Raw genomic sequence first — 26,616 nt, 5'->3', positions numbered from 1 at the left:
ACTCATCAGGAAAGGGGCGGGTGCTCAAGCCCCTCTAGCCCCCCCCTCTGCACGTCCCTGCACTCAAACATTACTAAGTCAATTAACTGATTTAATGAAGTGCTACCCTTTCAAGTCGCAGTAGAGTATGTACTACTTGGATGCTAGGTGTATTAAATAGCAGAACTCCAAGACCACAGTCCCTGGAACTACATCTGAAAGTCAGCTTGAATGTGGAAGAACTTCAGTTTGGTAATTTTTTTTTTGAAGTTTTTGTTAAAATCATGGACAATTTTGGTTTTGTTCATCAACAATACTCTTCCTCAAGTGACCCAATGTTTTTTACTACCAAACTTCTTATCTAATTCAGGGGTGCAAAAAGTCAATCATAGGGTGAGCAGCACACCCAGCAGTTTATCAGTCAGATGCAAGTCTAACATATAGAGACAGACAGTCATTAACCTCAATGATCAATTTAGAATCACCAATTAATATAATCCTATGAATGTCCTTGGACTGTTGGAGTAACCGGAGAAAACTCAACCATCATCTGAGGAAGTTGGGACCATAGTCACCAAGAACACCCGTGATAATACGCTACTCCAAAATAGATTGAAATCTTGCAGCATCTGCAAGGTCCCTCTCCTTAATAAGGCATGTATATAGGCCCATTTTAAGTTTTCTAGTGAACATCTAAATGAATCAGAGAACACTTGGGAGAAAGTCAGATCAAACGCAAATTAAATCTCTATGGCATAAGCTCAACCTGCAGTATTTGGAGGAAGAAAAATGCTGAGCATGACCCAAAGAACACTATCTTCACAGTTAAGCACAGAGGTGGAAACATTATGCTTTGGGGCTGTTTTTCTGCCAGGCCAATGGACAGGACTGTAAAATCTTGGACGAGAACCTCCTTTCCTCAGTCAGAACACTGCAGATTTGTCCTGGATGGGTCTCCTAGACTATCTCCAAAAGTTGATTCTGTTCATCTGGATGTAGCGTTTTGTGGGAGAAACGTTTCGTCACTCATCCAAGTGACTTCTTCAGTCTCAGCTGACTGCAGGTTTCCCCAATCTTATAAACAGTACATTTGCATAATGACTGAAACCAGCCCACTGAAGGAACAATGGGCTAGGAGGTCAGTTCCTTAATCTTAATTATGCAAATTCTCATTACCATTGATCAACAACCACTGACCAAAACCCACTGATCAAAGCCCACTGATCAATGGCCATGAGTACCATTCACAGAGAGTTGGGGAATGGCTGCAATCACAGCATTGTAAGATGGCGAAAGATGTACCCTTTGGCCCCCTCCTTGATTCAGAGATAGCCTTTCCCTTTTCACGTAAATGGCCTCCTTGACTCCGCACTCAAACCAGCGTTCCTCAATGTCCAAGATGTGTACATCCTCATCCTTGAAAGAGTGTCCACTGGCCTGTAGGTGTAAATAGACTGCAGAGTCCTGGCCTGACGAGGTAGCTCTTCTGTGTTGTGCCATCCACTTCACCAAAGGTTGTTTGGTTTCCTTGATGTATAAGTCCTGGCAATCCTCCTGGCACTTGACAACGTACACTATGTTACTCTGTTTGTGTCGGGGGACCCGATCCTTGGGATGGACCAATTTTTGGCGCAGTGTGTTTTGGGGTTTAAAAGCCACAGAGACCCAGTGTATAGAAAAAATGCGTCTCAACTGCTCCGATAGTCCTGACACATACAGGACGGGTGAAACTGGGGAGCCCATAGCACACCCATGTTTCTGCCTGTAGAACTGACCCTTGTATGTGAAGTAGGTGGAATGAAGACACAGTTCCAAAAGCAAACACACTTGGTCGATGCTGAGAGTGGTCCTGTTGCTGAGGTTGGGGTCATCCTGTAATCTCTTACGGACTACCTCCAACGCTTCCGTGACTGGGATGCAAGTGAAGAGAGATGTAACGTCGTACGAGACCGTGGTTTCATCTGCCTCCATAATGACATCTCTCACCTTCTCAACAAAATCCAGAGTGTTCTGGATGTGGTGTTCAGAGCTGCCTACCAGCGGGTTGAGGATCGAAGCCAGAAACTTGGAGCTGTTATAGGTGACCAAGTTGATCATACAGACAATCGGTTTTAAAGGTGCACCCTGTTTATGTATCTTCGGTAAACCATACAGACTTGGTGTAGACTCCCCTGGGTATAGCCTGTGGTATGAGGTCTGGTCAATAGCCTTGTCTTGTTCTAACTGCTTCAGACAGTCTATCACCCTCTTCCTGTGTCTCGTTTCAGGGGCTCATAAGTATTTTCATCACTGAGTAGTGACATAATTTTCTCATGATAGTCTTTCTGTCACGGTTCTGGGTCCGTTGGACCCAGTATTTTGAGTTCATTATGTTTTGGTACTTTTGCATCATGGATTTTCCTTTATGTTTCTCTGGTACTTGGTGTTTCAGTTATCTTGGTGTTTTTCTATATTATGATTTATGATCTGATACTGTTGTGATTATGATTATCATTTAGTAGCCTTTGGTCAGTGTCAAGTCTGTCTCTGTCTAGTCTGTGTCTTAGTAAAATGTGTTTTGTTTCCTGTTTTACTTTGAAGGTTCTTGTTCCTGTCTGATGTTAGTGTGTGTAGCTTTGTTCCCCCTGTCTCGTTAGCCCTGATCTCTCCCAGCTGTGTCTCCCTCCTGTTGCCGATTCCCCCGTTACTACCCCGTGTATATAAGCCCTGTGTTTTCCCATGCTCGGTGTCACGTCGTACCCACAGATTATGCCTGTGTGTCCTTGGTCTCAGTGTTCCATCCTCACTTCATGTTTGTTTTCCTGCCAGCAATAAAGCTGAGGTTTTTGAGTTACATTCCGTTTTCCGAGTCCTGCATTTGGATCCTCATCTCTGCCTGCCCACACACAGAGCCCTGACACTTTCTGGTTTAGCAATACTGTGCACCTATCCTTGTCTGCCGGAAGGATGATAATGTTGTTGTCATTACTAAGTGATGTGAGTGCCTTCCGCCGCTACGTCCAGATGAACAGAATCAACTTTTGGAGATTTACTTACCTGGATGATTGAGCATGCATCAATCAGACTATCAACGCAACAAATGAGTGGCTAAAGAAGAAGCACAAAAAGACCTAGGCAGTTTCCAGATCTTAGTCCTAAGAAAATCTAGAGAAGAAAGCTGAAGCTTCAAGTTGCCAAGCAGAAGTCAAGAAACCTAAAGGATTTAGAGCATTCATGTGAAAAGAAGTTGGCCAAAATCCCTCCTGAGATATGTGCAACCCTGGTGACCAACTGTCTTACTGCTCTACTTGCCACAAAGTACCAAGTCATGTTTTTTGGAATCAAATACTTATTTCACTTCACTTATTTCAATGACATGCAAATCACTTCATAACTTTTATTTAATGCATTTTTATCTGGATTTTTAGTTTATTATGTCTCTCTCCATTAAAATGAAACTACCACAAACATTAGAGACTGTTCATTCATTTTCCCCCTGGACCTGTCAGAGGGCCCTGTGGCGCCAGTGTCCGACAGCCTCGCCTCTGTCAGTGCGCCCCAGGGTGGCTGTGGCTACAATGTAGCTTACCATGGTAAATGGCCTGTATTTGTATAGCGCTTTACTAGTGCCAAAGCGCTTTACACATCCAGTCACCCACCCATTCACACACATTCACACACTGGTGATGGCAAGCTACATTGTAGCCACAGCCACCCTGGGGTGCACTGCCATCACCAGTGTGTGAATGTGTGAAGCGCTTTGGGGTCCTTAGGATATACAAATACAGGCCATTTACCATTTACTTGGCAATAATCACTAAAAGACTCACATCTGACGTTGCATTTAAGGCTGACCCAAGAATGAGTGGGAGAGGTAAGCTTGAGGTAACTCAAGCAGTAGTTAAGTAGTAGTAGTTAAGAACAGTCTAGGCTACTTCATGTCACAGGTAACAAGAAAGCACATATTTCCTGAAATGTAAAACTCTTCCCTTACAAAATAGGGTAACCAGTAGGTAAGTAATCAGGATAATGAGGTGTATACTTCATGCATGTGAGATGCAGATGCTATGGAAAATAGATTCATTTACATTTTAAACTTGCAGATTTCATATTAAATGAATAAAATGGGTTTTTTTTCACTCTAAGCCTACATCTAATAGCCGGTATTAACAATGTAAAAGTACATACTTAAAATTCCCACCTGGGTTTACTAAAAATCAGAAACTGAAAGGGAAATTTCTCAGTAGCAACAGTCAGTACTTTGTTTTTTTTGTTGTTTTTTCTTGTTCACTTCCTTTTATGCTCATGTCTGATCATCCACTTCATTCTTTTACATGTCAAGACAAAAATGCTTCTTACCCCAACGACAGAAACTGATACAAATTTGAAGTTTTTTTTGACTTGTAAATGCAATTCTAGCTGCCTGCTAACAAACACCATGGGCACATGATACAGTCAGTTAAAACCCCTACGACAGCAATTACAGCTTCACAGGCTTTTGGCCAGTGTGTATCTGGGATGTGGAAAATCCATGTGGGTTGACTAATAAATGGACCTGCTGAGGACAGTGTCCCCTTCGGTGGTTTCTGTGGCAGAAAGCCTTGTTCAAAGCCACAGTGGCAATGTCATTCGCCACACACAGCTTTACTCACTTCTGTGCAAACATTTAAACCTTTTTCAGTTAATCACATCAGCTAGTCATTTGAGAAATCCTAGAATTTATTAAAATAATGATTACTACCTTTTGATTACTTCAGTAATAACGAAAATATTTAATATGATGTATAATCTGTGCACAAATGTCTTTTGTGAATAATGTAAACCATCATATATTATTAAGAAAATACTTTGTAAAGCTGGTAAAATTCAATAGATCGTCTATTCGTTTTTGTTTTTTGCTTTAATTCTGTTGGTCACATGCTAGTATCCTCATGCTGAGCATGACATTCAGGACTAGGGACAACTGACTCATCTGTTATACATTCTGAGCAGAAGAGATAAGAAAAAAGAGCAGCACCTTAAGGGATCGATAAACTGCACACCAGTATTAGCCATGCATCATTATAAAAATTGATCTTATAAGTACAGGCCATCAAGTAAAGGTTCGGTGTCCTACTAGAGGACACAGATAAACAAATGAACCTTTGACTTTGTGGTTATTGTCTCTGAACACTTTCAGAATTTTCAGTGGTCATTTTAGAGTCCCTCTCTGATCCTCTGTAGAGCATTACTTGACCTGGCTGTTGGGAGAAAGGACAGACGTAAGCTTAAAATACCTCCCAGGCTTGACACAGCACTGCGCCAGCTGCACTCTGTAATTACCAGCAGTGCAATCAGCAGACTCGTTAATTTCCCCTGACTGACAGACGCTGACGGCTCAATTGCAGAAAATGCACTGGTACAACTTCATAAGAAAATGGAACTGACGTGCTGCAGGACTCTTCAAGCTTCAAGGCTGCACTCAGAAAAGTGCATTTTATGATTATGATAATGACATATGACATTGAAGACATACTGTTATAGGCAAGGTTCTGTTACATCTGGCAGCTAACCTCTTCTTTAAAAAACAAAGGATTAAAAAGGGAAACTGAATTCCTCTTTGTCTCCTTTTAAAATAGCAGATGTGCTGCTACATGCGCCCTTGCTAAGGACTCATCTTATGTAACATATTTAGGAAACCATGTGAAGTACTGCAGAGAGAGAGAGAGAGAGAGTGCTAACACATGGAATAGCTTTCTGGTTCTGCAGAAGTATTGATTTGAGCGTAAAAGAATGTGAAGCGGTCCAAAATAGACATTCCACCAGCAAAGTAATTGGGGTGAGGGAGCCAGAAGAATTGGCCCAGATAAATATGTCACTTAATGGGTTGTTTATGGCTGCAATTTGACATGATCCACGAGAGAACAGGCAAGAAGAGGGTCTAGTTTATCCTACAGAGTGACACTGGCGCAATCACTAAAACAGACAGTAACAATAAACATTCAAAAAATAGAATATTTAATCTGCAAACATGTATGCCGGCCTATTTCCAACATTAATTCATCCTTAGACATGTTGGAATTTTAGTGCAGTATCTATTAAATTATTTCTCTATTCCCCCGATTATAATTTAATCATATTCCTGCTGTGCGGTCCAGCCTAATCGTTTATTTTCCCCATCTCCATTCTAACATTATTCCAGACTGCCCTTCTGATTTCTTGCAAGCAGCTATTTGTGTCCCACCAAGATGAAATCCATATGGAAGAGGAACAGAAAAAAATGTAGATAATAATTTGTTTTAGATATATTGTATGAATCATAATGCTTATACCTGCTGAGCTAATCATGTTTACAGGATTATGTATATGAATCAAGTAAATATATTTCTAAATGAGAAAAAAAGAGGGTCACATGTGTAATGTCTTATGAGGTATAAAATTCATACAGAAGGTAAACAGGGCAGCATGGTGGCATGGTGGTTAGCACCTCACAGCAAGAAGGTCCTGAGTTCAATTCCACCATCAGGCTGGGGTCTTTCTGTGTGGAGTTTGCATGTTATATGAATATGATTCCCACTAAGCCTCTTGTTTTTAATAAACATAAAATATATCAACAGTCAACATGATGGTAGTAGTATAAAGATCCCGACTGCTTTGCCGCTTCAGGACCTGGATAGCTTGCAGAAATTGATGGAAACATGATTGTCGGGTGCCTTAAAGCTCTTTCACAGTTGAGTCATGCAACAGAACAATGATTCGAAACACACCAGCAAGTCCAGCTCTGAGCAAGTCCACCTCTGCATGGCTTGAGAAACACAAAATAAAGGTTTTGGAGTGGCCTGGTCAAGGTCCAGATCCAAATCTGATCTTCTGATCTCATACCTTTCATGCTTGTTCATGCTCAAAAACCCTTCAATGTGTCCGAATGAAAACAATCCTGCAAAGATGGGTGGGCCAGAATTCTTCCAGTGTGATGTGAAAGACTCATAAGCAGTTATCGTATACAATTGCTCTCAGTTCTAGTTGCCAAGCAAGGCACAACCAGTTATTGGGTGTAGGGGTGAATTACTTTTCCAAATAGGGCCAGACAAGTTTGTTAAGCTTTTTTCATTAATAAATAAATCCATCATTTAAAAGTGCATTTTCTATTTCTCGGGTTGTCCTTGTGTAATATATTTGTGTGACATTCTATCTTTCCCTTTGTCCTATTTCAAGATGTATTTTCTTGTTCCATATGGCTTGTTATCTTCCTATTCTGTTTTTGTTCTTTATGTGGACCTTGTGCCATTTGTTTTGTTTTCAGGTTTAAGACCTTTGATTAGACCTTAGATTATTATTTGAGCATTAGAGATGGATTCAGTTCAGTGATTTGGGAAGAACCGAGTAGAACTGCTAGTCCTCCACATCAAAAAGAGCCAGCAGAGGTGGTTCACGCATCTTCTAGGAACCTCATGGATGACATGTTTGTGGCATATCCTACCAGGACGAGGCTCTGGGGTAGACCCAGTACACCCTGGGGAGATTAGGTCTCTTGGCCTGAGGTCTGGGCTGTGACCTGGCCCCAGACAAATAGTGGAAAATTGATGGATGGATGGATTGATGGGTGAACATTTCAATCACTTCACCTATGTCCCATTTCCCTAGCAAGATATAAATACATGCACAGTTTTGCACAGTACTGTAAAATGTTGGTCAAAATTCTTTTGTGTTATCTAAGTAAATTAATCATTTCATAAACTCCTCAGCCAAATTGGATCAACAATATTACTGAATGCCTTAACAATGACAGAGTCATTCATTTATTTTTAATGCTAAATGTTTGTTAGAGCTGCTTGCTGAATCAAGTAAAGTAAGGCACTCCAATCAATGTGACTTCCTTTCACTTTCATATCTCATTGAAGAAACGTAACTTTTTTTTTCGTATGCACGATCACACCTTCTATCTCCAACAATTTTCATGGACTTTTTTGGAGGCAATCAACAGTCAGTCACAAGAAATTAGTGTAAACTTGCTAATTAGCAAGGAAATACCAATTGCTTACTCTGCATTGTGTGAAAAATCGTACTAATAATGATGATATACTTTTTCTGTCTTTGTCTTCTTGCCTGTGAGTTGCCTCTTTTTTTCTGTAACAAGTCGTGTTTATTAAAGTAGACCAAGTTTTTCGCTTTAAGGAGTCATTATGGAGTAAATGTTTGCACAATTAAATGGCTGGAAAATAACGACACCATTGCTGCTTTTTGATGGGTTTCCTTAAAGCCTCACTTTCACAGCACAATTCTGACTGCTACAGGCTACAAAAGAATGAAGGCTTGAAACACAAAAGGAAGAAGATAGCATTTTTCCCCCCAGCAGGCATCAGTAGCTTTCCCCAGGCAGCTTAAATGGAATCGAGGCAATGTTGCAAAGTGCACCAAGCAAAAAGAAAGAGAGTCCAATGTTAGACAAGGGTAAGAAGTCAAAGGGTTCAAACAGATGCAGTTGGTAATTTAAAGTCAGCAAATCAGCAAAGCTATTCCTAGAGCAGAAATACAATCTTGTAGTCTAATCTTCAGACTACAAGAAGTCTGAAGATAAAGGTCTGAAGATAAAGGTGGGCAAACAGCAAGCCTGACGTTATTGAGAAGTTATTGAGATATTAATGCAAAAATCATCTGCTAGCAATTCTAAAGGTCTTTCAAAATATAACATAGCACCAGTTCACAAAGATAACAAAGTCAAGCTTAACTGCATGGAACATTAGCTAACTCTGCCCACAGTAGTGGTCAGCATAGTTAAAGTACTTCTACACAACTAATTAGTAAATGAGAATGACCGGTGAGCTGTCCAGGGTGTAACCCGCCTTCTGCCCTATTACAGCTGGATAGGTTCCAGACACCTACAACCCTCACCCGAACAAGCTGCTAACAAAGTGGATCTGTCCACTGTGCATATACAAGCCTTGGGATGATGCTGGTATTTCTTTTATGCATTTATTGACTTATCCATGTCACTTGTGTTGTAATTGATGCCTGCTCTGGTTTCTTGCTGCTGCACTTCCCACTATTTGGTGGTGTATGTACTCTAAGAAGAAGGCAAAGAACTATAGATAACCATCTTTTTATGACCATTTTGGTCGTAATGTAGTTGATGATGTTGTGCAGTGAAAATATTTTTGGCCAGCTGCAGTTACTTCTTCAGGGTATCACAAGTTTGCCAGCCAAAAGATGGATACTCCAGGGAGTTATCTGGTTGCAGTGTGAGCTGAGCTGTTTGCCAGTTCAAGTTCCATATTTGTACATATTGAGCATGATTTTGGTCTTTTCATTCAGACCTTGGCAAGAAGGCAAATAATTGTACTGTACAAAATACTGAACTATTGATTTAGTAACTTAGTCATGTAAAATAAATAGATAAAATGTGATACACCTCAGACAATACAGGTCTCAGTTAAATTACACACACAGTTAGAAAAAGACTGAATAAGTGTGACTTGTGTGGAAGGGTTGCCAGGAAAACGCCTATAGTTAAAGGCAGTCTTATTCTTTAGGAAGGTAGCTTGATGGATAATGTATATGTGTGATGCATACCCAATGTTGGAACTGCCCCCTCTGCTCTGCGTGTGTGCTAGCAGTAGTTAGCAGTATGTATTCTATGTCCTCTGTGAGAGCACACCGATAGAAGTAGCTACACTGTGTTTGCCTCCTCGATAAAGGAATGTGCATCACTTTACTCTGCCAATTTGGATCAGAAGAGAAAAGTAGTTATCAGCTATACGAGACAGGCTACAGTAAAGACATTAAGCATTTACCAGAGGTCTCTTTACTATGTCTAGTCGCCACAAATCTGTTCATTTTGAAAAAGAACATGACAGCATGGGTTAGGTTTACTTAGCATAATCTAAACAAAACAGAAAACCTCAGCTAAAGCTCGATTCAAACTACAAGAAGACAATAACCCTAAGCATATCTAAAGCACAAAAAAGAAAAAGATTTAAGGAATTGCAATGGCCCAAAGTCCAGACCTCAACCCTGCTGAAATGCTGTGGCGGGAAAACCAGCAAACCTCAATGAACTGTAGCCCCACCGTAAAGGAGAGCTTGCCATATTATATTTGAAAGACTGACAAAGTCATCCAGAAAATGATTACTTTTAGTTATTTCTGTTAAAGGTGATTCTACAAGCTACCGAGTCGTGTGGTGTAATTACTTTTTCCCGGGACCGCATAAAGTCCTCTAAAAACCTTTCATTTTGACATCACTGTGCATGTATCCAAACTGTTGTTGTTCTGAACAGCCATGTCAGTGACCAGTGTTGTATGATGATTCTCAACCTCTCGATCTTTAAACTGTTCCTTCTGTGTATGTGTGTGAATACTATGACAAACATTTACATGGAAATGAACACAGCAAATGATGAACCAGCCACAGGATTGCATTCATCACTGCAAGCTGCAGAGGTGACATTTAGACTATGACAGGAAATGTGATGAGTTATCAATCTTGCATACATATACACACACGCTCACACGTGCTATGAATAACTGTGATGTACCCAGCTGTCAGCCATATTTGACACAGGCAACACATTGGTGTGCATCCCAAGGAAAACTGGTTCACCTTGAATAAATCAGCGCGGCACTGTTCTTTATCTATTCCACACGCATCTACTTTGTTCCAGAGATGGTCATCAGTAACACAGATACTAATAAAATGAATAGTTCTCAGAACCACTAGCCTTTAAATCTAATACAAAAAATAAGAAAGCACATTACATAAGATTGATCGCCAGATACGTGAAAAATGCAAACAGCACTGTCTGCTAGTTTTATCATTTTGTAAATTACAGTGAGGTTTCTTATTTTCAGATGTTGAGTAATAAATAATAATGATTACTAGCCAGCAATATTTTCTGTGTATATTGTATTTTTCAGCTGTAACATCTCTTACTATTAGGCTTAAGACATACATCCCTGCCCTCTGCTATAGCCTTCTGAGACCAGTTCCGATTCTGCTCATTTCCTTAAGAAACTGTGGGAAAAATACTGAGAAACAACCACTGTTATGAAAACCATTGAATAGGCCAAGTCTTTTGATGATCTACGGTAATATGTAATTGCTTACTTGTGCTTACTTTGATTGTATTTTAAAAAGATGCCATGCTAAAATAATCTAAACACTAGACCAGGAACTAAGTGAAATTTCAACTGTGGTATAAAGAGATGGTACATTTTGAAGTCAGAATAAAAGAAATCTACTGGGAGGAGACCTTGGGGCAGACTGTCATGATTTACTGAGTTTAATGGACTCAAACCGGACCGAGAGGCGAGCAAAGGTTAAGGATGTTTATTGCAAACAAGTTGAGGTTAAAAAAAAATAAACTTTTCTTGGTGATACTACTCAGAATGTATGTGAGAGTGTGTGGGTGTGCAGTGGAGAGTGAGCAGGCAGGTAAGTATCTGTGGGAATCAGTCTCTGTCCTTTAGAAGGAAATCCAAAAACAGAATCCAAAATTCAAAGCACAAGTCCTGTCCAGGTGGGCAGGTCCAAAGCAATAGAAGAGATGAGAAATCAAGGTAAGTACCCAATCAAGCACAAAGTAATAGTTCATTTCCTAAATCCAAGCCTGACAACAACGTAGCTCTATCATCTGGCAGTGAATGAGTGGAATAATCAGTCCATAAATTCACACAGCACTTGACAAGAAGCAAGGAAACAGGTGTGCAGCTGAAGGCCCAGCCCAAGGCTTATCAGGGGAACGACCTCCAGGGATTCATCTGGCTGAGAAAAATAAAAGAGAGCCAGAGTCAGAAAAAGGGTTAGGAAAAAGGAAGAAAGAAAAGTGTAGCAGGGCAGATAGTACCAGGACCATGATACTGACCTGTGACATGCTGAAGAGATGTCTTTCAACTGGCTTGGGGACACTTCAGCATCCCCTGGAAGAGCTGGAGGAGCTGTCTGGGTAGAGAGAGGACTGGGCGTTTGTATTTAGACAGCAATTTAGGGCCAGATGTATGTGCAATCCCCAGATAGCACTCATAGATGTGATTAGTTTTACAACTGAGTTACAAAGGTTGCGCTGGTCATGTTCATGTCTGCTTCGTCACGCCACTTGGTTCAGTTTCCATGCATCTGCACAGCATTCTGTTCACAGTGATCATAGTTATTCCTTTCAGTAAGGTTAGTGTTTTTCCAGTTTAGGTTTTTGGTTAGTTGCAGTCTCTGTCCCTGTTATGTTTTGTCTACTCCCTTCTGCATCAGCCCAAATAAAGGCTCGCTTTCAGTTTAAGTTCACTCCCGTCTCCTCGCCTGTGTTCGCGCCTGGGTCCACCACGCACACTCTCCACACTGTCTCCCCCGCTGGCCGTGACAGACCTAGAGCTAAGTGTTATTGAAGCAGTCTGGCATCACCTTCACAAACGACAAAATGCAGTAACTTTGAAAGAGCTTTGAAATGTTTTTCTAGAAACCTGGAGACCTACTCTTAAGTTATAAATTACATTAAAACTTAAAGAAGAGAGTTCAAATTTTATTGATGAATCAGCCACAGCAGTCACTCACCATTTCTTTCCTATGTACCTGTGGTGCTGTGAAAAATATATGCTCCCTTCCTCATTTCTTTCTTTTTTTTTTTTTTTTCAGATTTGTCATACATGTTTCACATCATCAAACAAATATATTAGTAGAAAAAGATAACCTGACTCAATAAAAAAAAATGCAAAACAGCAGCCCCAGACCATCACACTGCCACCACTATGTTTGATTCGTGGTATGATCTTCCTTTTATGAAATGATCTGACAAAAAAAAATGGAGGCAATTACTTTTTCACACAGAGCCAGGCAAATTTAAAAACTGCATTTTGCAGTTATTCGGGATATCTTTGTTTAATATTGGTCCAACTGTGACACATTTACATATATGAGAAGAGGCAGATTGCTTTTAAAAGCATTTTAAGTTACTTTTCCCTGGTTGAGGGCATTGCTTTGTTCCCTTTTTCATTCAGAGCTCGTTTGGCACCTAATACTTTACTTTCATTCGCTTAACAGTGACAGATTCAAGTTAAATATGATCCAAATACAACAGAATTTCTTACAACATTTTTCTTTTTGAGTTTTTAATGTGCTTTTGGCAGTTCTCCAATATCACTCGAGAAGGAAAATAACTGCGTATTACGTGATAGCATTACTCTAAAGATGTCTTAATATTCACTGAGATGAATTATCTCCAGCTAGTTTGGAGTAACTGCTAAAACAAAGCAACAATGCTAGGATGAATTGATTATCCTTTCAAGCATTATACAACTGTCAGCGTAACACTGAGATGTGTGATTGCCAAACATCCACCCTCAGACTCCCTCTCAGCCTCCAATATGAATAGATAATTACACTGCGTCATTCTTCTTTTTGCAGGTCTGCGATTTGTTTCAGCTCATCCCACGTCCCTAGCAGTGCATGAGTCATTTTGGTTCAACACTATGTTATGCAGAACCAAGCTGCCCTTTCTTTCTTTTTTGGGTGTTGATTCGAGCCCTCTTACACATTTCAACATGTCGAACACTACCACAAAAGACACAGGAAAATCCATTTGTCATGTCCCTCACAGTGCAATTCATTATGGATGATGCACTGAACCACTTCAGAAGCTTTAAAGGGTCAGCTTTTCAGTGTTTTCTGAGAAAACCCATTTCAGAACATAATTAATCATCAGGGTGAGATGTTTTTGTGCTGTTTGGTAAAGGTGGAACTCCGTCTTCATTGTTGTGGAAAGTAATTGAGAATGGATGACGCTTTGCTAAACCCAAGGACTCTAAAAGCTGTCCTTTTCAGCACAGCGGTCAAAGTAAAAACACAAGACATAACTGAGGTGATCAGTTAAACTGGAACATGACAAAGAAGAAATACTGGCAGAGCGAAAATTATTGATTAAATAATGTTGAAAGAAAACATAAATATGCTACATTACAGATTTATTACAGATGTTAATGAAAGGCCGTATAAAGATTTAAAATATGTCATATGTGACCATTTGACCTCTCCTTCGATATTAATAGATTGATTTTAAGATATAAAGAATTTAAAACTATGTTTCTTACTGCCATTGGCAACATATAATCATATGGAATGATACAATGAATATTTGGATTTTAAATATCACATTACTTTTGACCTCTTTTTCAAATAAGGTCAAATTTTCATAAAATGTCTTTCATCATCTTTTAACTATGATTAGAATTCAACTGCCTTCGCTTGTATTGGCAACATTTAGGAAATGATGCTGGTATATAAGGATTATAATATCTATTATTCGTTACCTTCTCATACATATTATCGAATTTCTACTGTTTTTTTTTAAAGGGCACACCATGCTGGAATATCAATTCAGTTCAATTCAATTTCATTTATATAGCACCAAATCACAACAACAGTCACCTCAAGGCGCTTTATATTGCACAGTAGATCGTACAATAATACATACAGAGAAAAACCCAACAATCATATGACCCCCTATGAGCAAGCACTTTGGCGACAGTGGGAAGGAAAAACTCCCCTTTAACAGGAAGAAACCTCCGGCAGAACCAGGCTCAGGGAGGGGCGGCCATCTGCTGCGACCGGTTGGGGTGAGAGAAGGAAAACAGGATGAAAAACATGCTGTGGAAGAGAGACAGAGATTAATAACAGGTATGATTCAATGCTAGACTATTAACACATAGTGAGTGAGAAAGGTGACTGGAAAGGGAAAAACTCAATGCATCATGGGAATCCCCCGGCAGCCTACGTCTATTGCAACACAATTAAGGGAGGATTCTGGGTCACCTGGTCCAGCCCTAATTATATGCTTTAGCAAAAAGGAAAGTTTTAAGCCTAATCTTGAAAGTAGAGATAGTGTCTGTCTGGAAGCTGGTTCCACAGAAGAGGGGCCTGAAAACTGAAGGCTCTCCCTCCCATTCTACTTTTAAATACTCTAAGAATATGCATGAGTTTTTTTTAGCTAATAGCTCCTTGGAAATCACCTTGTAGGTGCAAAAATATAATTTTATGTCTTTTGAACTGTGCTAGCTTTGGCATTTTTAGTAGATTTGACTAAAGAAATTGGAATAAACTGTGCTTTTGTGAAAGGTTGCTAATAACAAAGTCTGTAAAGATACACACAAGCTTAGCTTGTAAAAGCAGCACTGAGCGAGAGCTGCTTATATATCAATTTTTGAAAAATTCAAACAAAATTCTAGAGGGACTAATTTCTAATATTTGTGACCTGTGTTAACTAGCTTTTCTCTCCTAAGAATAAACTCGTAGTCAAGCAGGCATAAACTGCTTGTTGTGATTATTATCGTGATTATTCCCACAACATTAAATATTGCTGTTTTGTCAGAGATAATTGAACTGCTGCTGTGCTGGGCTCACCTAAAACCATGGCCTTGTTTTCTTTCCTAAAAGAGAACACTTGATCCAGTTTCCACTAATGCATCTAGAGTCCCGTGTCCTGCTGTCCTACAAACCTTCAGTTTTGCCATCAGTTGATTTCTGACACTTTCCTGCCTTTTTTTTCTTGCATCAGGAGTTTTTATTATGTGAAATAGAGGCGCGACCGCATTTTAAACAAGTGAACAATAGCTGCAAGTTCATCTCCTTTAAAAACCTCTGAGTTGTTCAAATCCATCATATTTTTGAGGGTTGTCGTTTCTAAATCCGTGAACTTTCAGATAGTTTACAAGTTTCAATGAAAATAATACAATAAAGCCTGAACACTATAAACTACAGTGAGCCTGATTTCTTGTGTTATAGCAGACGTGTCCACAGAGCTAGAATGTCTCGCCATAAACAAAACAGACAAAGGGGTTATAAATAAGTAGCCTAAATGTTATAAATATAAAATATCAAAGTGTATTAGAAAATAAAAAGTAATCAATCAATTAATGAATTGATAAAAATCAATTCTCTTCAGCTTTTTAAGCAGCATAAGCTGTTGTGACAATCATCACTTTAAGGCTACATCCAGACGTACACGGGAATTTTTGAAAACTGAGTTCTCCAGTTTTTGTTAAAAAAAAAAAATCCTGTCCACATGTCAAGTTTTGAAAAAATATCTCTGTCCACATGTAAATGCAAAAAACAAAGTCAAATGCTGTCAAGAACATGCCACATCCTAACCGTGTAGAAATGTTGGCCAATCAGAAGTCTAGAAGCCTGTTTACTTCATCAGTTTCAAATGTTGAAAAAATGTTTCAAAAAGACCGTATTTTGGATTTTGAAAGCATAAACAGGGTTTTGTACACTCACAAAACCTGAAGTACTTCTCAAAAGTTTTTTGTGTTTTTTGGGAAAGGCAGCTAATTTTGTGTTACTTTTCAAGCGCCTTCATCATTTCAAGTGTTAATAACTAAAGACAGTATTTTGGATTTTGTCTCACTGGCTCCTTTGGCCAGAGTTTATTCAATTAAAAAAAATTTTAATTTTACATTAGTGTGAGTGATTCCTAATCATAAGTGATAGCGCTGTGAGATATGGCTGGTGTAGACTCCCAACCTAGGAATGGACAAAATGCATACTGCATGCATAAATTTAATTTGAAAAAATTACATTTATTCAAAACCGATGACGACATTTGCATCGGGATTTGGGTTGTTAGTGTCTGCGCTGAATGTAGAAGTCACATCCAAAGTTCAGTCGGACGCCTCTTTCTTTCTAAATGGAGGGACAGTAACTGTGTGTGTATACGTGAGTGTGTAAAAACTGCAGATAGTAAGATTAACAGCACCAGTATTTTGTCTATGTCCGCCATTGTAGAAATTCCTCTCATGCAAACAGTAACATCAGCACAGCATGACCTCAAAACAGGCACACACCTTTGACATTGCGTGACTAAATCTCCTTTACCTCGTCCACACGTAAACGCAAAAACTGAGTTTTTGAAAATCTCAGTTTATTAGTGATCCAAAAAGCCATCTTCTGTGTGGACGAAAGGCCCAAACACATAGAAAAAGCTGCGTTTTCAAAAATATCCGTGTACATGTGGACGTAGTCTAAGACCAATACTAGCAATAGTAAGACCAAGAATAACTAGAAGTTCAATAACTAAAGTTGCAGGATTAAAATGTGTTGCAATCAGCACCACGAAAGCTGACCAGCACTGCATTGCCCAGCCGATGTTGATACAAGACACAAAATCAACAGCATTGTTATAAAAGTTTTTTCTGACTGTATTCAAAATTCATACATTCTATAGTTATTACATGCAAAGTTCCGAGATCAGTGAAGAAGGATTTACAACACAGAGATGTCTAACTTCTGGAAATCATGTTCATCATCAGTGGAGTGTGGTATGGAGGTGATTAGCTTGTAGCACAGCAGCTTTTAGCCCGTCCACATTTTTGGGTTGAGTGTTTCTTCCTCTTTACAGCAGCTTATAGATTTCCAGTGGGATTAACATCAGACAAGTTGGCTGGCCAATCAATAAGATAAGATGATGAGGTGGTAGTGTTGGTAATGTGGGAAGGAAGCCCAGCTGGAAACGGAAATTAACATCTCCATAAAGCGCGTGAGCCAATAGCAGTACAAAGTGCTCTGCAATCTCCTGGTAGAAAGCTGAAGTCTGGACTTGATAAACCACAGTGGACAAACCGCCACCAACACCAGCAGATGACAAGGTGACCTAAATCAGCATAGACTGCAGGAACTTCACACTGGACCTCAAAACCCTTGAATTCTGTATCTCTCCTCTCTTCCTCCAGATTTTCAAATTGCAGTGTTTACTTTTATGTCATTTACTTTCTGATGCCGTCGCTGGTTCGGGGTGGTTTGATTAGGAATGCGACAGTTGTAACCCCTTTCCCAAAGATGCATGTCTTCCCTACTTGTGAAGCTCCCCCAAGTTTTTGAATCAACTTTTCTCAAGGCTGTGCCAAATCCCTGATGCGTGTGCACCTTTTCCTGCCACACTTTTCCCTTCCAGTCACATTTTCATTAATATGCTTAGGTACAGCACTCTGCACAAGGCCAAACTTTTCAGCAATCACATCCTGTGGCTTACACAGGATGTGATTGCTGAAAAGTTTGGCTATCGTGATCTGGACAACTGTCAAGTCAACAGATTATAAATGATTGTGGCTGTGTGCACTGAACTAGATCGAGACATCTATCTTATCCATGCTTTTTAACTATTACAATATTTAAGTAAGTGAAACTCGTTAGTTGAACACTCATTTCTGGATATTTTGTAACCCTCCTATCGATCAATTATCAGTGGAATCCAGGGGAAAGAACTGCGTCTACTCAACATAGATCATATGTGTTAGAGGAATGAGCAAACAAACAGCAGATTCAGATGTGAATCTGTAACTTTTAATTGCCGTGTGGTCTGCTGAAGGCAGCGGCAGAGATCAGACAGGACTCACAAAGTTTGTATGCGTGTGTGCGAAACAGACTGCCAAACAGACAGCAGGAGCAGGTGAGAGAGCGTGCAATGTGAAAGCAAGAAGAGTGCACCGAGGGGAACTTGTGCCCATTCATCTCTTCACTCAGATACCAGCAGGTACAGAGGTATGGCAGCCTTACAAGGTCAATATTTTACTTTGGCTCCTGTGCGCTAATTAAATTACAGGCAGAGTGCCTCGGGAGAGCACACACAGACGGTTATGGACCCTGTAACCCCCCACCCCCCTCCAACGGTTCTTACAAGCCAAACAATTTGTAGCATGAGCTGAGATGCTGGCTTGTTTAGTCACCGCAACATGGCTGATATGAAGCAATTTCACATGTTCAGGGAGATCAGGGGAGTAGTGAGGCAAATCAAGCAGCCAGGCTGGACTTGGAGATAAGTGTGGAATATTTTTTGAAGCCCAGAGTGAAAAAGTGAAAACGGATGAGGAAAGTTTAAATTCTCTGTATGTGATTCCAGTGGGATTGTTTTGTTTTTCCCATGATCAGCATGCATGGATATCCAATGTGCTTGTGTCTTGTCTTCAAGAAGAATAACAAGCCTCAGATTGATCTAAGGTACTTTGTTTCTGACAACCTGTTAGCCTAATCATCACTAATAAGGAGAACAATGTCGCAAATTCACTAATTACAGCATAACTATGAGAGTTTTAGAATTCGGGATCTGTTTGCCTCTCTGACAGAGAGAGGAAGAAAGAAAAAACGAGTTTTGGAATCATGTTTTTGTGCAACTGCATGAATCTCCGCGGGTATGAGGGAGTGGGGAGGGAACATCAGCCTAAGTTTAAGCAGTTCTGCAATTGGCTGAGCGCACCAGGAAGTCCGGCCGCTCCGAATCTGTCATCTGACTTTGACGCAGGCACTCCAGCTTCCGGAAAGTAAACTGCAACCGCGGAAAAAGCGAAACATGGCTCCCAAACTTGAACTTCCAAGCGCCGCGTTGATGGTCGGGCTGTTGTTTTTCTCCCTGATCCCCCCGGCAGAGGCTTACGATGCCGGGGACGGTCTGGCCCTGCTGCTGTGCACCGTCCTCACGGTGGTGGGTTTCTGTGCCTGCCTCGGCTGGTACGCGCGGAGGCGGAACGGACAGCTGTGACGCTGACGAGACGGGATTCTCCAGCTGCTACCTGCTACCAACCACCACATTATAATACCAATTTTGCGTGATCACCCGTGGACTTTTGTGGCACAGGCTTTGTGTCTTAAAGACTGATAAGAAACGTGCCTTACTGGGATTAATGCGGCAAGTTCAACGAGGACCACGCTGAGTTGAAGAAGGTGGAGCGTAACATCCAGGAAGCAAACAGGAACTGTTGCTCGTTGCACTGCTGACATGATTATTATTAATGAGCAAAAACACTGTTGCCTTCCCTATGAACAGACTTCTGCAGCTGTAGCAGGCTCCCTAAGATGCCCACACTATGTACATTTTCGCGCATATTTTCCATCTGTCGAGGCGATTTCCTGACGCGTTGCGCTTATAGTGACTGTCACTGTTGGAAGCGCAGTGTCACATGATTGGAGTGTGTTTTGCAGTTTTGTCACTGTTGCTAATTAAACATGTAGAATAAACGCGACACTTAACAACTTATGTTCGTGTGTGGAGACGGTGCTTCATTGCATTCAGGTTGAACAGATCCTCCACTAAATGAACCGGGTTTAGCAGATCGGAGAGTAAACATTGCAATCTGTCGTCTGCAGCCTGTATTACTGCTCTGGCGTGCCTGTCACTCCATGTTGTAACATATATTTGAAGTGTGTTGAAAGTTTAGTGCAGGGATGTTAAATACAAGGCCCAGGGGAGCAGAGTTGGCTCAGCAAAGGCTTCAATCTTCATAGATTTTGGACTTATATTTGTATTTTTAGAAGTTTTACAGCTTTTCCTACTTGTAGAAAACTCACAAATGACCTTCCATGTGACACCAAGTAATTAAATGTACTATCGAAATTTTAGTGGGTCAACAGTAACAATGGAAGTCCAAAGAGTCATGCTGACAGATTTCTTTATCATGAAGAAAAACTGTGGCATGCTGTTGAAAACTGCCCCTTAATTTTCATATATGAAGATATGTACACTATAAATAAAATGAGGCTGATTGTTTATGTAGTATGTCACACCATCAGTCCATTTTCTACCCAGGACCTTCTTGTTGTGACAATGCTAACCACCATGACACCTCTTATAATAATATATAGCATTATGTGTGTATATATATATTAAATTCATTTTGGAATAAACTAGTGATGTAAACTAGCTTTACCACAGCCAACAGTTTAAATTATTAGGTTATTAAATTAGTTTATTATGCAGTGAAATGGGACCTTATAAAAATGAATGCCCTTTAGCAAATGTCATTAATTTCTTTTAAAGGCAAGAAGTAAACTTTGCCTGTAGCTTAATGTAAATATGTCCATGTAGTAATGGTGGATAAGTTACCACACGTGTGATGTGTGGTTTAAAGGAAATGTGACTGCTCCATAAAGGGTTAAAAACTCCCCCCACTCCACAGATATCCCTATTGTACAGAGTTTGTATCAGTTACCAATAGCAACATGCTTCCTTTATGTTATGGTAATTATTCATTCATGATTCCAACACCAAGGATTTTTGTATGTTTGAAGCATGCAAGTATGTAAGTCTCCAGCTGTGCACAATATTCAGTTGTAAGACTTCTCATGGCATCACATGTCCCCATACATGGTTGAGAAATCAAATATCCTATGAATTTATCATGCTCCCTCAGTGAGGATGACGACCACTGCAAAGCTGCACTGTGTCTGCAAACAGGATCAAGCAATGCTGTGGTCTGAATCCAGAAAGGGGTCAAATTGGGTTGAAATTAAAATAATAAGAATTAAAAACAAAAAAGAAAAAAAAACCCTGGCGCATTTTAATTTTTTTAACGTTAAAAACACGTTTTATTCTAAAGAAGCTGATGTGAATCAATCCTTAAAAAAAGAATCTAGTTTAGTAGACACTTGACGATCCGTTACTCTGCGCGTTACCAGGGGAACCCGCCTGGCGGGGGAGGGGAGAGGAGGGGGGGGTAGCTGTGGCTGTAACGCGTTACCGGCCAGCAGCAGCAGCAGGCACCGCTGAGCAGATGTTACCGTGAGAGAGAGACGCTGTTAACCGCCGCCGCCGCTGCTGCAACAAGAGACAAGACGCGTCTTGGATCACAAATAGGGGATGCAGGGCGCATGCGCAGTGGGTTCCGTTTACTGTAGGATATTCACGGTGGAGGCAGAAAAAAAGGGGGCAGGCAACAAAGCAGGCTTTTTAAAACGGCGAAAAGCACGATTTGTGCAATGTAAATAGCGATCAGGAGGGACACGAAATTGGATTGTCAACAGGTAGGGTTTTGGTTGATCTTATGGTCGACTGTCTCTCTCGTTCTCTCATCTTTTTTTCTCTTTTGGCCTTGTCTTGTGTGGTGGATGCGATTCCAGCCAAACCATAGCGGAGACTTGGAAATTATTCTAGTATAATGGACATGCGGATCCGCTACACCGTTGTGCTTCATCCGGCCGACTGGGACGCAAAGGCGATTATTTAATTCTGCTCCGTGTTTAACTAAATTCTATCGGATTCAAACGCGCATTTAAAAAGAGAGAGACCACTCGACTCACGGAGGACACATTTAAATGCGTAAGTAGACACAAGCGTACTTATTAACGAAATGGAGCATATGTTATGCAATTTTCCCCCCACCAAATATATATATATATATATGGAATTGAGCTCGCCATAATATTTTTTTTTTTACCAACGGGCTTTGTTAGTGCCATTTTACCCATCCTTTTTTCAACCCAGCCCTACTGATTATCGCATCCGTGCATTGCAAAAAGAATTACGCCGATGTGGCTCACAGAGCGGGTGTTACGCGTTATGTTCGCTTAACTCTTTGTAATTAGTAACAAAGGATGATCTGGGGGGAAAAAAATGGAGGCTGGCTCCATAGAAGCCCTGATGAGAACACCGCTTATTAACGTTAGACCCCGTTAATCCAGTTAACCTTTAGTCAGACAAGAAAGGGAAAAAAAGGGAGGGGGGCGCTTTATCGCGTACTGTATGCACCCTTTACCAGTCGATTTACCACAACGCATAAAGGTTGGGGTGAGTTTATTCGAGGCATCCACCGATCCAGGGAGCCTTCCTCTCTTCTGTAGGGTGTGATCAAGAAGAGCTTATTTTTGGACTGCATTTGTCTTAATGTTTCACAGTGCGCTGAAAATGTAAAAAAAGAAAAAAAAATCCAAGCCTAGATCTGTTTGCGTGTGTGTGTGTGTGTTTGCCACTCGTTTATTTCCGACAGACGACAGAAAAAAAGAAGAAAACTCAGTCGTTTGTTAATGAAGCCTCAACTGTGCTTTCTTGGCTTTGTGCTGCTTTTGTTCAGGAAGCGACGTGAAAGAATATTCTGTTAGTCTAACGCATTGATGCTTTAGTCAGATCGAGCTCGCTTACTGTCTGTGTGATTCTCAGTAGACAAAGTATTCAGGCTGAGGCAGAGTTCTGCACTGAGCCACTCAAAATGCTAAAAACTAAATCATTAAATAATCGTCAGGGCAAAGGAAAATTATGTTCATGGGAGTATAAATGGTACAGGTGTAATTTAACTCTTGTATGGGACTGAATGTTGATGGGATGAACGTATTTTTCAGGGATTTTTTTTTTTTAGGTGTGATGAGACAAAGGAACAAAGGATGCCTTAGAGGAGAGGTTGCCTATACGCCTGGAAACCTCTTCAAAGCACACCGCCAAATGGATCTAACGCCTCCCCCTGCCACCTCTAGATCATGATACTTGGCTGAAGCTATTCCGCTATCTTTATGATCCCTCCTCCATCTATGGCGAACTATAGCCATGCAGGGGACCACAACATCTTGCAGAATGTCTCTCCTCTCACCACGTTCCTCAAACTGACCTCTCTGGGTTTTATCATTGGAGTCGGTGTGGTCGGAAACCTCCTGATCTCCATCCTGCTGGTCAAAGACAAGAGCCTGCACCGAGCGCCCTACTATTTCCTGTTGGACCTGTGCGCCTCTGACATCCTGCGCTCCGCCATCTGCTTCCCTTTTGTCTTCACCTCAGTCAAGAATGGGTCTGCCTGGACCTACGGCACGTTGACCTGCAAAGTGATCGCCTTCCTGGGTGTGCTCTCCTGTTTCCACACGGCTTTCATGCTGTTCTGTGTCAGTGTCACCCGTTACCTGGCCATCGCGCACCACCGTTTCTACACCAAGAGGCTGACTTTCTGGACGTGTTTGGCTGTCATCTGCATGGTGTGGACGTTGTCTGTGGCTATGGCGTTCCCTCCGGTGCTAGATGTAGGGACGTACTCTTTTATCCGGGAGGAGGACCAGTGCACATTCCAGCACCGTTCCTTCAGGGCAAATGATTCGCTGGGCTTCATGCTTCTGCTGGCGCTCATCCTCCTGGCCACACAACTGGTTTACCTCAAGCTCATCTTTTTCGTCCACGACCGTCGAAAGATGAAGCCCGTCCAGTTCGTGCCTGCCGTCAGCCAGAACTGGACCTTCCACGGCCCAGGTGCCAGCGGGCAAGCGGCAGCTAATTGGCTGGCTGGATTTGGAAGAGGCCCCACCCCACCTACTTTGCTGGGCATCCGGCAGAACAGCAATGCAGCGGGCCGCAGGCGTCTACTGGTATTGGATGAATTCAAAACCGAGAAGAGGATTAGTAGGATGTTCTACATCATGACGTTTTTCTTCCTGGCACTGTGGGGGCCCTACCTGGTTGCCTGCTACTGGCGGGTGTTTGCAAGGGGCCCCGTTGTCCCTGGAGGCTACCTGACAGCAGCCGTGTGGATGAGCTTTGCCCAGGCTGGGGTCAATCCTTTCATCTGCATCTTCTCTAACAGAGAGCTTCGGCGTTGCTTCAGCACCACACTCCTCTACTGCAGAAAATCCAGGTTACCAAGGGAACCCTACTGTGTTATATGAGGGTTTTTTTTCTCATCTATGTCTCTATTGCCCTGATTGATCTTGATCTGGGTTTGCTCCCATTGTACAGCGTACTCTCTCTTTCTATCTCCCTTCTCTTCATCCTCCAGTTTCCTCCTGTTCCTCCTTCTCCTGGCCCTTCTTTACAGAGGTTGAAGGTGGACTGCCAATCACGTGGCTGTGCTGGGGCGATTGAATCTAAATCGTATCACACACGGAGGCTGAAGGGAATGGGAATAACGCAGGGGGAATGGATCACCTCCTGTGTTTATGTTCTAGTAAACAGACATTGTGGAAGGCCATGCCAATGCAGAGATGCAAAAAGTTGAAAGAAAAAAAAAAGAGAGAGCGATTTGACAAAACAGTGAAAACAAGACGTCTTGCTTGGGATAATTTGAAGACACGTTATTCTGTGAGGTGTGAAATACGTAAGTATGAAAAGAAAAAGAAAAAAATAATAACACAAAACAAAGAAATGATACCTCTCAAGGAATCACTGGAAATGTTTTACATTTTAAGAGTTGCACTAAAAAGAAGATGTAAAGATGCTTTTTTTGGGGGGGGGTCGACAGTTGCATTGCAAGGACAACTTTTTTGTTGTTTTTTCCTTCTCCCCCCTCTCCCTCCAAACTAAACAATGAATGCTTTAATTTGCAACAGACTACACAACCGCTGTAAGTAGAGCAAAAACTGTTGGATTACACCATCACAAGAGGATAAAATGGTTTTAATGTAAGTGATATCTCTTTCATTTACCGGGCAGGGGGCTTAATGATGGGGGATTTACAATGTGTGGTTTTGAAGTTGCAACTTAAAATCTAGAAAGGATTTCTTGTAGTTTTATCCATATGTCCCTAGTGTCTGGCATTGTTATTTTCCTAACACATTTTACAAAAAAAAAAAAACCAAAAACAAAAAAAAAACAGAGGAAAAAAAAGATGAAGTGATGTTTGGAATTTTAAAAAAAAAAGTTGCTTTTGAAAACAACCTTGTGCTTAAAAAAGACATTGAAGAAGTAGTTAAATGTTTCATCATATCCATGTACCTAAACACTATCACATTGTTACAGTATTGCTGATGCCACTCCGGGTGTTCTTGCCTTAATGGTTATGATATTGTCATGTTTCTGGGGTTTATTTTTCAATCACTCCTGAAAAGTTTTCTTCTTCTTCTTCTTTTTTTCTTTTTTTCCCCCCTTTAGGTGCAAGGGGAGTTTTTTCTTTTCTTCTTCCTATTTTTCACATTAGCGTGAAGTGCATGTTCATTTTTAAAAGCTGGTCCACTCCCATGTGCATCACAGGCCATACACTGAGCAGCCCATTTTTATTCTGCAATGGTTTGCTACACCCCACAGAGTGCTCAGAGCACAGGGAGAGTGTGTGATTCTGTGTGTGTTTCTGTGTGTGTGTGTGTGGATCAGACAACAGTCACTTCAAGACCAGAGCCTTAGTATGAAATCTTGCACAATTTGTAAAAAATGTAAAAGAAAAAAAAAAAGAGAGACATTTAAGGCACACCGTCTTGTTTCTACTTTCCCTACATTTGCTCTCTACTGATTGTTTTCAGTGACTTACTTTTTTCTCTTGTGGCCATTTTAATATTTATTATGTATTCTTTTTGTATATTATAGATAGATTGTGTGTAAGTATGTGAGTCTTTTCATTTTGAAGTCCCGAATGTGAGTACAGTTTCAGTTAGGATTGCATTTGCTGAAAGTTAACTGTGTAATCTGTTGCTTTTTGAAAATAAAAAGTTTCCATTTTGCAAAATTTGCATTTATCCCTGTCATTGGGTTGCGAAATGTTGACTGGTCAGATTTAGAGATTCTGAAGTAAAAAAAATAAAAAAAATAAAAAAATAAAGAAAATGTACATTTCTTTCTCTAAAATGTAATTTCTCATCTTATACCATCAGGCGTCTGACTGGTTAGCATTTTAAAGCCACTGTTCATGTGCATATTTGTATTTAAGACATTATTTGTGGTTATTTCTACAAAGGTTTTTATATGTGTATATAGTCATGCTTTTTATAAGCAAAACACATGAAAAAATATTTAAAGTTTGCCTCTTCAAACCCAATCTTTTCTGTCATTTGAGTCCTTGGAACAGCTGCCAAAAGAGAATATGCTGTATGCTAAAACTTGTCACTGAATATGAAGAGTCTTTGACATTTAATGGGGATAATCTCCATGGATGTAACTCTGGGCGCATACCCTTGCAGTTTTTTCCTCACTCTGTGTTAAAGAGGAATACCACTGAATTTCATATGTAATATATGCAACTCCCATATGGAGTAATGG

The 26,616-nt window shown here is 40.7% G+C and overlaps 1 protein-coding gene across 4 annotated transcripts; it reads left to right on the top strand.

Moving 5' to 3' along the window:
• The first annotated feature begins 21,416 nt into the window (after positions 1 to 21,416).
• Positions 21,417 to 25,239, top strand: gpr85 (G protein-coupled receptor 85). Of its 4 annotated transcripts, none has more exons than XM_005725185.1 (2): positions 21,417 to 21,704; positions 23,033 to 25,239. In XM_005725185.1, exon 2 carries the CDS (start codon positions 23,184 to 23,186, stop codon positions 24,315 to 24,317), a length of 1,134 nt encoding a protein of 377 aa, XP_005725242.1. In that variant the 5' UTR covers positions 21,417 to 21,704; positions 23,033 to 23,183; the 3' UTR covers positions 24,318 to 25,239. The 4 variants fall into 4 exon arrangements, with proteins under 4 accessions (XP_005725242.1, XP_005725240.1, XP_005725243.1 ...); XM_005725183.1 differs by having other exon boundaries at positions 23,016 to 25,239; XM_005725186.2 differs by having other exon boundaries at positions 21,417 to 21,999.
• Positions 25,240 to 26,616: the final 1,377 nt, after the last annotated feature.

The sequence above is a fragment of the Pundamilia nyererei genome, unplaced genomic scaffold (genome assembly GCF_000239375.1).
Source record: "Pundamilia nyererei isolate P.nyererei 1_Seehausen unplaced genomic scaffold, PunNye1.0 scaffold00014, whole genome shotgun sequence".
Classification (NCBI taxonomy): domain Eukaryota; kingdom Metazoa; phylum Chordata; class Actinopteri; order Cichliformes; family Cichlidae; genus Pundamilia; species Pundamilia nyererei.
Note: the sequence above shows the minus strand (reverse complement) of the source record. Positions and strands in the feature narration are given on the sequence as shown.